At 52.5% G+C, this 10517-nt stretch overlaps 1 protein-coding gene across 3 annotated transcripts in view; it reads right to left on the bottom strand.

Annotated features, from left to right (window-relative positions):
* Positions 1 to 232: 232 nt before the first annotated feature.
* Tmco4 (transmembrane and coiled-coil domains 4) overlaps positions 233 to 10517 on the bottom strand; it is a 75115-nt gene continuing 64830 nt past the window's right edge. For all 3 annotated transcript variants that reach the window (XM_055611329.1, XM_055611328.1, XM_055611331.1), the window contains 3 exons: positions 6141 to 6258; positions 4703 to 4820; positions 233 to 1278 (listed from right to left, as the gene is read on the bottom strand). In XM_055611329.1, coding sequence (XP_055467304.1) covers positions 871 to 1278; positions 4703 to 4820; positions 6141 to 6258 — 644 coding nt within the window. In that variant the 3' untranslated portion in view covers positions 233 to 870. The remainder of the gene's footprint in view (positions 1279 to 4702; positions 4821 to 6140; positions 6259 to 10517) is intronic.

Here is a 10517-nt window from a genome sequence, read left to right as displayed (position 1 = left end):
GGCAGCTCACCTCTGTCCCTGCCACCCAGAGGAGGTGGGAGCAACACAGAGGGGGGTCCTCAAGGATGTAGATGGCAGGGCCTTGGAGCTAGGTCAGCAGTCTCCCTGGATAGACTTGACGGTGACTCCCTCACTGATGTGGCCTTCAACAGGTTTCCTAATTACACAAAGGCTCATTTTCCCCAGCATGAAATTAAGGGTTTTCATGAAGGTCAAGAGAAAAACCCTTAGGTGTGATAAATACTCAGTGTTTATTGTTCCCTCCCTGTGTAATCCTCACCAACCACCAGGCTCCATTCTCACTGTGCTGACTGCAAATTCTGCCTTTATTCCTCTTGATATGGTTCTGTCCAGGGTCACCGTGTTTATCAAGTTCAGGATGGGGCACCACATGTCACATCTATGTCTCACTTACTTCCACAGTTATGCATAGCCTGCACATCTGTCCTGGACAAAGCTGGGCTGAGAGAAGAAACTATCTCATTGGCACCCAAACATGACCCACTGGTGGAGTCTGGGGCTGGTGGGCAGCCCTGGGGAGTAGAAGCAAGCAGAACTTTGGTTCCACTGAGACTGGAGAAAAGGGAGCATGGGGATCTCCAGTCCCACAGTGACTTCTGGGCCTCTGGGTGGGACCTGGAGGGCAGGAGCTTACACTGATCTAGAGCTGGGTTGACTTGGCAGGTTCTATTGCCAGTGTTTGCTCAGGGAGCCAGTGTTTTCTCCCTAGACCCTCCATTCTAGCCCCTTCCAGTTTAAGAAAGGCACTTGTGGAAATTCCCCACATCCAGAACTCTCTGGGAGCCTGAAAGCTTAGAGGACGTTGCATACAGAAGAAGTCTGGAGGGGTAGTTCAGGCTCCTGCTGGGGTCAGTCCAGCTCTGCACAGGATTCCTGGGTCCCATGGGAACAGTCAGGGCATCCCAGTGGATTGGGACCCACACCGTGGCTGCAGATCCGGGGTCCCTCTGCAGGGGTGGCAGGAGTAGGGAGCAAGGCCTCTGTGGATTGGTCCAGCCTTGTTGGCACCTGGGCTTGGCTGGCACTGGAAGGTATGGTGGTTTTGAGACTGTCTTCTCCTGGGACAGGTTCCTGAGTTTTCTCGTCCTGGTGGATGGTCTCATCTGTGGAGACTGTGGCTATCGGGAGAGGTTCTTCTTGGGGCAGGCTGCCAGGGGCCAGCGGGAGGCCCTTCTCACCCCATCCTGGCTTGGTGCGGATGCCCACAGCCTTCAGGATGACATCCATTTGCTTGGCATAGTCCAAGTGGCCATTGACCTGCAGGGAGACCATGAATGAGGACCATGGTGTGCAGGGCCCACCCTTTCCCTGGGATCCAGGCTAAGCTCCACCCTCAGCGCCCCAGGACCCCAATTAGCAATGGTTCTCAAATCCAGAGCACACTGGAGTAGGGGTTCAGGGGCTGTAGGATCTGAGCCAGAGAGAGTGGAAGAAAGCTTTTCCAAGTATGTGGGTACTCTGGGGCATGAAGGCCCATCCTGCTGGTTAGCAGGCAGGGGAGGGGTTCAGTGTTTGCTCTTCAGTAGCCATGAGACCTAGGGTGGCCCTCTGTCTCCAACATTGGGAGTAACTCCCCAGGAAACATCCCAAGTTGGAAATAAAGCTTTGTCACAGCCCATAAAGTTCTGTTTCTTCACAGCTCACTGACCTCCACCACCTCTCTACCCCCTTTCGCCCCCTCCTTGCCCATCTGTGCTGAGAACTTAACTCCCAAAACAATGGTGTTGAGAAGAAGAGCTTTGGGCAGATGGTCGGAGCCCAGGGCTCTGCTTCAAGCTTGGACAGTGGTGTCTCCCTGAGGGCAGATTTGTTACAAGGCTGGCTTGACATTCCACTATGAGACAATGCAGCCAGAAGCTGCCATCAGACGCCAGTGCCACGGCCTTGGATCTCAGACGCCACTGCTATAAGCAAAATAACTGTCTGTTCATGGCACATAATCTAGGCCCAGGCACTGGAGTATAGCAGTCCAGATGGGCCAAGGCAGGGAGGTTCTTTGTAAGAGTATGAGTGTCTTTTCCTAATCCCCACTCCCCGTGTGTGTGTGTGTGTGTGTGTGTGTGTGTGTGTGTGTGTGAAAGGTCAGGTGTCTTCCTCAATTACTCTCCACCTTATTTTTTTGATTATAGGGTCTCTCACGAAGCCTGGAGCATCTCTATTTGGCTAGACTGGCTGGCCAGCAAGCACCAGGGATCCTCCTGTCTCTGCCCTCCATCTAAAATACTGCCTTATCTGACTGATTTTCACCTGGGTTCTGAACTCATGCTTCAGACCCTCATGCTTTTGTGGAAATGCTTGGTTGACTGAGCCAAGGCATCGCCTCTCAACAGGGCCGGAGAGTACCGGAAATCGCAAATAGTGCGTGCTGCATAAACATGTGTTCTCTTACGTTAGATTTTCTCAAAGGGGAGATGAAAATGGGAGCTAGCTGGCCTGATCCATTTGGGAGCCCAAGAAGGCTGCTTCAGCTCTAGCTATCACAGCTGAATTCCAGCTAACAGGACCTTCAGACCCGAAGGGGCAAGCACTAACCATTTTTCTATGGACAAAAAGGGCTGCTTCCCAGCCCTTTGGGGTGGGACTGGTGCCTGGGCTGCATGGGAACAGGCAGATAGGAAGGGCAGTCCTGACTCCACTGGGCCACCGTACCTACAACCCACAGCTCTAGCCTCCTCTGCCACAGGCTGGTCCAGGTCTCTCAAGCACAGTCCCTCAGCTGCTAAATCTATAGAGACCCAAGATAGGGTCCTTGTTGCTGGCACTCCATGTCTACCGTCAGCAGAGGGGAGGCCTCACAGGGGCAAGGTGGGTCAGGAGTGAATGCGATACAGTTAGTGCTGACTGAGGTTTTCAGCTCACCATCTCCCCAGCTGTCTCTCCGAGCCTTGCCCTGTAGAGTCAGGCATCACTAACACAAAGCAGCCATCTTCCCTGAGTGATGCCGGGTGGAAGTTGCGGCCTTAGAACACGCCGTGTGGCTCCCAGCACATACTGTCAATCATCAAAGTCTACTGGCTGAAAGTATGCACTCCAGTCACCAGGTCCATGTGGGTAGGAATGGGCCCTAGCATTTCCCCTTTGCTGCCTTGCAAGAGACCTGGCCTGGCTGCCACTGCCCCACCTGTCTGTCCTGAGGACCCCTTCTGTGCCCATTAGGACAAACCCATTAGAGTTTCCTGGTGTCACATTTCTGTAAAATGAAACTGACAATAACCCCAGTACCGTGTGGCTGGCATGAGCAGGAGACCGTGTGGGTACAGCGTGCTGGCAGGCTGGAAATTGCCGCCTAGGCTCTGGGGGTTTAGGAACGCAAGTGGCGCAGATGCGTGGCTGAGGGCCTAGGCTCTGAGGCAGCTTCCCTGGGCTTCTGGCTTGAATCTGCAATCTCGGGCTCAGGTTCTTGACCATTCATTCCCCATCTGGGGGTGCTGGGAGGTTGTGGAAGCTTTAGGAGGGACTGTCCAGTTGGTGGAAGTGGTCATTGGAAGAGGGCTTTGAATGTGACACCCAGCTCCTGGCTCCTCCCTACCCTTTGCTTCCAATCCACCCCTCTGTGAACAGCTTCCCACTGGGCCTTCCCGGCCCTAGGGGACTGAAACCGTGAGCACAAATAAGTCCCTCCTGGGACCTTTTGTAGGTCACCTGACACATGGTGGCACTTGTCACTACTGGTGCTGTTACTGACTGCGTATTCTGTGGCAGACCCTTTGTTAAGTCCTAGAAACCGGGGACACCCTCTGGAACACGGAGAGGTTTGTTCCAGACAGCTTCACATGGTGAGCTCTAGGGTGGTAAAGTCCTAGAGTGGGAGAGCCTGAAGGGCAAAGAGAGGTGTCCCAGCCAGGGTCCCTTTATCCATCCCTGCCAGCCACAGGGAGGACGAATGGACAAGTCTGTAGTTGCTGATGCAAGGGGAGCTGCCTGGCAGGTCCAAAAGAGGGAGCCCTGCCAACCCCTCCTCCAGTGAGCTGCCAAGGAAAGCCAGGGACACAAAGGCAATGCTAATTACCTCTAATTAGTCAGAGGAGGAAAGCAGCGCTTTGCTTTGCCGAGGCCCCTAATGTGATAAAGAGCTATTATTAGGCAGAAGCCAGGAAGCCAAGCCAAAGCTAAGGTGTTTAAGGAGGGAGTGGTCGGGGAGCAACTAGTCTCCAAGGTGGAGAAGTGAGGGTGGTGGGGCGGCTGAAGAGGAGGGGGCGAGTGTTAGGGAGCACTCATGAGCCCAGAGCCCTGGGTCCTGCATCCCACATGATAGGCTCAGTCCTGGCTTATGTTCTGGCTTGCTGGGCACAAATGTCTGCTGCTTTGAGTCTAGCCCATGCCCTGAATCTGAGTCCTCTGCTCGCTCTGGTTATCTCTAGAGGGAGGACAGCTCTGCCTGGTCATCTGGAGTGAAGGTGTTGGGGTAGGGGTTAGGGGTGATAATTTGAGGACTCTAGGGGTTTGGATCCAGCCCTGTGAATCGCTAGTTGGGGAGACAGGAATTTTTCTAAGCTTTGACGCCCTCATCTGTAAATGAGGCACAACAGTTCCTGCCTGGCAGCAGTTTGAGGATTACAGGATGTCGAAAGGCTGGGACAGAGCCAGCAGGAGGCAGGTACAATCTCCAAGTGCTGGAGTGGCCCGGTGTCCGCCTACACAGGCCGACGGGGAGCCGTTGGAGGGCCAGGCTAGTACTCACCACGGAGGACAGGTCCACATTCTCCATCCTCCGGTCCTGCAGCAGTACAGGCTGTAGGCCTGCGACCCGGAGCTGCACAGATGATGTTCGGTATACAAAGCTCAGCAGCCAGTCTCCCCTGCCGGCAGAGACAGGTGCCATCAGCGCGAGCCTGGGCAGGCTGGGCCTCTGACCCCCGGGCAACTGACCCCTGGGCACAGTTACTACGCAGCCTGGGTTGGCCTCAAACCCACAATCCTTCCACTTCAGCCTCCAAGTGCTGAGAGGGCATGTGGGCACCAGGGTGGTCTGCTGGATGCTCCGAGGGGCTCTGACCTCCAGCTGGCACCTCCGCCTTCCCCTCCTGAGATGAACCCCTTGAAATGGGAATCTCATGTTTTCCTGTAGGCTCATCCATCACAGGCCCTCTTCCGCTAGCTGCTCTGTCTTCCGCTGGCACCCGGAGTTTCTGGGTCACTTGCCCCTCAGGTCCTGAGCCCTGAACCCTGCAGGGAGCTTGCCTTGCATGCACAGACACTGCTTTTGGTCCTTAGCGCTGTATAAATTAGGATCGGTGGTGCACGTCTGTGCATCATAACACTTGGGAGGTGGAGGCAGGAGAATCATTGTCTTTACAGGGAGTTCAAAGCCAGCCTGAGCTATATGAGAGCCCCTCCCTCATTTGATTTTGAGCTTTTTGAGTGTCACCTTCTTCAGGTTACATAGGTCACCATCCTATGTTTTTACTGCAGGTCCTTTATCCAAAACCGTAAGGACTGGTGGTGTTCAGAATTCATGAGGTGTGGGGTTTTCACAGCTAATCAGCCTGTAGCCTATATAACACAGGACACACTTGCACAGCTTAGGGCGGGGCCTGCTCCTTTGGAGCTTGAGTTTTCAACTCAGAATGAAGCTCTCTCCTCAGAGGGCCTCTCCTCAGACTCCAAATGGCTGCTCCCCCACTTCCTCCCCCACCCCCAGGTTCCACCACTTGCCAGAAGGCCTGTTGCCCAGGGTGCTGGCTCTCTGCGTTGCCAGCTTCTTCCATCCTCCCGCCCCTGCTCAGAAATCATGTTCAAAAAACAAAAGAGCCTAGACACCGCCACTGCCAATGGCACACATGCGCACGCCTTAGCCTTGGAGGGCTTCCACTTGGACCCTTTTTGTTTCTGGGTCTCAGGTGCCACTCCCATGCTTCTTCCTCCATCTCCAATCTGCAGTCACCCGGCAGGTGACCTTGGGCCTGACACAGGGTGAGTGCTGCAAGGGCCTCCCTGCCAACAGCTACCCTGTAGGGTAGGATGCCTCCCAGATCTGAGCTCCCGGCCCTGGCCACACTGCTGACATGCCTGTGACCAGCTTCTGGCACCTTCTAGCATAGAGACATCTTTTCTCCAGAAGGAGTAAAAAAGACACACTAGGAAACCCCCCCTCCCCGTGGCATGAGGTTGAGACAGACCTGCAGTAGCCGTTGACAATTCTCCTAGACACCACCTTCCGGAATGGTTCCCAGTACTTGGGGTCCCCTTCTACCGGTGCACCCAGAAGGACCACATCCTCAATGATGCCTTGGCAATCTGGTGAGAGATCACAGGGGAGTCTTTCAGTGTTCCGGGATGCAGTGGGTCTTGATGGGGACTGATCCTTACCCGGTTCCAGGCCCTGAGTCCACCCCTCACCTGCCTGCTCTATCCCTGCAGAGCGTCACTGTCACAGTCAAGGTAAACGCCACACAGCCACGTAGACGGCGAGTGACACAGCCCCAGTGGGAAACAGGGCGTCCTTCCACCACCCAGAATCTCACACCCACTGAGCACATCGGATGACCTGTCCCCCTTCAGAGAGACCACTGGGCCCTGCACCATTGCAGACCGGGAGGGGAGACACTGAAGCCTTCCAAGAGCAGCTTCCTGGCAGCTAAGCAGCCTGGAGAGATGGGGTGATGGCTTCTGGAGTGTAGGGGAGTACAGTTATCAGCCACTCTGACATAATGGTTCAAGAATATTTTAGGCCTGGTCTACCAGAAGTTTTGGGTGTCCTATAGGCGGCCTTGCTTGGAGCTCACGCACACTGGAAACTGGCAGTCTGCAGAGGGACACACAGGTCACTCTGAGAACTACTGTGGCAAGTGGAGGCAGATACCCCTCACTCTGGTACTGTCTGTTCCTGTTGTCTGTCTTTTTTATTTATTTATTTTTCCTTTTTGTTTTTCAAGACAGGGTTTCTCTGTGTTATACTGGCTGTCCTGGAACTCACTTTGTAGACTAGGCCTGGCCTCGAACTCATAGACATCCACCTGCCTCTGCCTCCCTGAGTGCTGGTATTAAAAGCATTGGTAAACTGCTGCTGCTGCTGCCTGGCCCTTCCTGTTTTCTTTTTGTCACACAGAGCTCACTACTCTGTTCCTCTTCTAACACCAGGGTTTGATGAGCCTGTCACAGCTGTGTGGTTGGGCCTACTACAGCACACACTCAAGATGAATGAATGAATGAGTGAATAGGACAGCTAGCATTTGGGGTTTGACACTAGGTTCAAATCCCAACATAGCCACTTCCGGGCTCTGTGACTTAAATCAAGATGCTTAACATCTCCGAGCCTAAAAGAGAAAATTGATGGTGATAGGCTGGGCTGGGGATCAGATCAAGGCCCAGGAATAGGCCTTCTATGTGAGCACGCAGTGCGAAGGCCTGATTGCCTACTTGTCCCCATGCTGCACCCGTGGCTCTGCCTCAGCAATCTCATTCCTGTGTGCTCCAGAAGCTGCGCATTCATCTCGGTCCTGGAAAACGTGCTAGGAGGGCAGCTTCCCCTAGCTCTGCCAACCTCTTGCTGAGTGACACAGGGCAGGTGGTGTCCTCTCTGGACCCCTCTAACTAAGGTGCTTCTGTTTACCCTTCCTCCTGTGGCCAGCGAGGACAACTTCAGGGTCTCTGAGCAAACTTTTAGCTCAGGGAGAGTCAGGGAGAGAAGCCTAAAGAGGCAGGTGCTTTGACCCTGAACTGAGAACCACTGAGCCTCCTGTGACAGTCCAGAGTGAGAGAAAACCAGGCTGGGCTGGACACTCATTTCACACTGCTGAAGCCTGGCCAGCAGCTGCCTCACTGGGCCCATTCTTTCCACTACCAGACGAGCTTCGTTCAAAGGATTTGCTCGATGCGTGGGATTTGAAGAAGATTTGCTCTCAGTAGTTTGTGCAAGGCCTATATTGGAAAGAAAAAATTCTTAACAGGTTGCGCCTACAGTGCCCAGCAGCCCCCAGGATGTGGAGCCAGGATAGAATGCACCCACTGTTCAAGACCAATGAAAGATGCCAGAGGGCTGATGACATAGCTCAGTGGGTAAAGGTGTCTGAGCTGATCCCAGAAGCCCACACGGCAGAAGGACAGACCAACTCAAGTTGTCTTCTGACCTCCACATGGAAACAGAGGCATGCATGTACACACATACACACACAGAAGCATGTAAATGCATACACACACACATATACATACACACATATACACACACAACACACACACACACACATACACACACAAACACATGCATGCATGCGCTAAATAAGTGTAAAATTAGAAAGATGTCAGGGAGACGGACATTTAATGGCCCTGGTGTTCTTTTGCTGTGGGGACAGTATCTGCCAAAGGTCATTGCCTGGTTCCGGCTTTCCCTCCGGTAAAAGCTCGAGGTCTTGGAGATAGAGCACAGGGCTGAGAATGCAGCTCAATAGTAGAGCACTTGCCTGGCCTGTGCCTTTCATCCCCCGCCCACACAGGTTCATAAATATTCATATTCTTATGGAAGAGAGTTGAGATTATCTTCAAGTTCAAAAGTCACAGACACGGGCAGCTTTTGAACTTGTATTTCTTATTTTGAAGCAGCTCCTAGGTTTTATTCACCTTCTGCTTCTACCTTGGGCGTGGGCGGTCCTCCATCCTGGTATGACTTTGGCACTAAGGAGGCGTCATGCTCTGGTTGAAAAGGAAAGCTTGTCAAGCCTTCACCCTCCCCTGTCGGGACTCTCTATGCATGGTCAGGCACCCTTCCTTCCACGGTTCTCTTTGCATTTAGTGATTCAGTTACTCTCTAGCCCAGGAGTGATCCGTTTGAAGTGGAAGACAAGGCTGGGATGAGGCCCGGTTGGTAGAGTGCTTGTCTCTCCTGCACAAAGCCCTGGGTTCCATCCACACTCTAGATGGCTACGGTAGCAGCTGTCTGTAAGCTCAGGATCTGAGAGGTAGAGGCAAGAGGAATCAAAAGTTCAAGGTTTTTGTGGTTTGGTGAGAATGGCCCTCACAGACCCATATACTAGAATGTTTGGGTCCCAACCGGTGGACTGTTTAGGAAGGATTAGGAGGCTTGGCCGTGCTGGAGGAGGAGTGTCACTGGGGTGGGCTCGGCTCCCTCTATTTCTCCGCCTTCTGCCTGCAGATCAAGATGTAGCTGGTAGCTACTTTCCCAGCACCATGTCTGCCCGCCGCCGTGCTCCCCACTACATTGATCATGGACTCATCCTCTGAAACTACAAGCAGGCCCCCAATTAAATGCTTTCTTTAATAGGTTGTCTTGGTCATGGTGTCTCCTCATAGCAATGAACCAGTAATTAAGACAAAGGCCATCCTTGGCTGTATTGCTATTTCCAGGCCAGCCTGAGATACATAAAACCCTGTTTCAAAAACAAAACCAAGTCCCCCCAAAGAGATTAAATAATGGTAACTGCAGACAAAGCTTGCAAGAACACTTAACTGTCGGTGTTGCTACATCTTCTCTTAAAAGATACTTTATTTCTATTTATGTGCTTTGTATGTGAGTATGCACATGAGAGTACAGGCGGCTCTGGAGGCCAGAAGAAGGCTCACTGGATCTTGTGGAGTTATAGGAAGTTGTGAGTTGTCTGATGAGGGCGCTGGGAACTGAACCCAAGTCCTCTGCAAGCACAGCAGGAGCTCTTACACACAGAGCCAACACACCAGCACCAGTTTTAAAATTTCAAGTGTGTATTAAGCAGACGCTCCGCCACAGCCATCCTCCATCCCTGGCCTTAAAAATTTTAATTCTGGGAAAATACACATACCACAACATAACATTTCTCATCTTGTCGTTTTTGTTTGTTTTGAGACAGGATCGCATATATCCTAGGTTAGCTTAGAACTGGCTGAGGATAGTCTTGAACTTTTGACCTTCCTTTTACTCCCCCATGATGGGGGTTACAGGTGTGGGCTAACACTCGAGTTTATGAGGTGCTGGGGAAGGGACTCAGGGCTTCATGTATGCTAGGCAAGCACTCTATCAACTGAGCCACGTCTCAGTTCAGAGGACTAGAAAGATGGCTCGGTGGTTAAGAGTGCTCTTGCTGTTCTTGTGGAGGACCCTGGTTCGGTTCCCAGCACCCATCCGGGCAATTCATGAACACCTAAACCTCCAGCTTTAGGGGACCTGGCAGCTTCTTTTGGCTTGCATGGGTAACTGTACTCACACCCCTACATATAATGAAAAGGAAAAAGAAGTCTTAAAAAATGAAGTGTTTGCTCAGTAGCCTCAAGAACACTCATGCTGTTGTTCAGAGTTCTGCTTTTGTCATCATTTGGATATCAGCTTACACCTGTCAGCTGCCCCTCTGGTGTTCCTGGAGGCTCACCCTGGACTCTTAGGGTGGCATTTTTACCACCTGGCATTCCTAGAGGTCTAGAGACGGCTTCAGTTTTTCTAAAACCCATTCCTGATCCAGAAGGGACATCCTCTTCTCAGTGACAGCCTTGGAAACCACGTGTGTATAAACTCTAAAACCGAACATTTTAAAGAGCACGTCACAGGACCCAGCTTCACCCACGAGCACCAG

The sequence above is a fragment of the Psammomys obesus genome, unplaced genomic scaffold (genome assembly GCF_907164565.1).
Source record: "Psammomys obesus unplaced genomic scaffold, mPsaObe1.curated_primary_1811, whole genome shotgun sequence".
Taxonomy (NCBI): Eukaryota; Metazoa; Chordata; class Mammalia; order Rodentia; family Muridae; genus Psammomys; species Psammomys obesus.
This window is presented reverse-complemented; position numbering and strand designations above follow the sequence as displayed.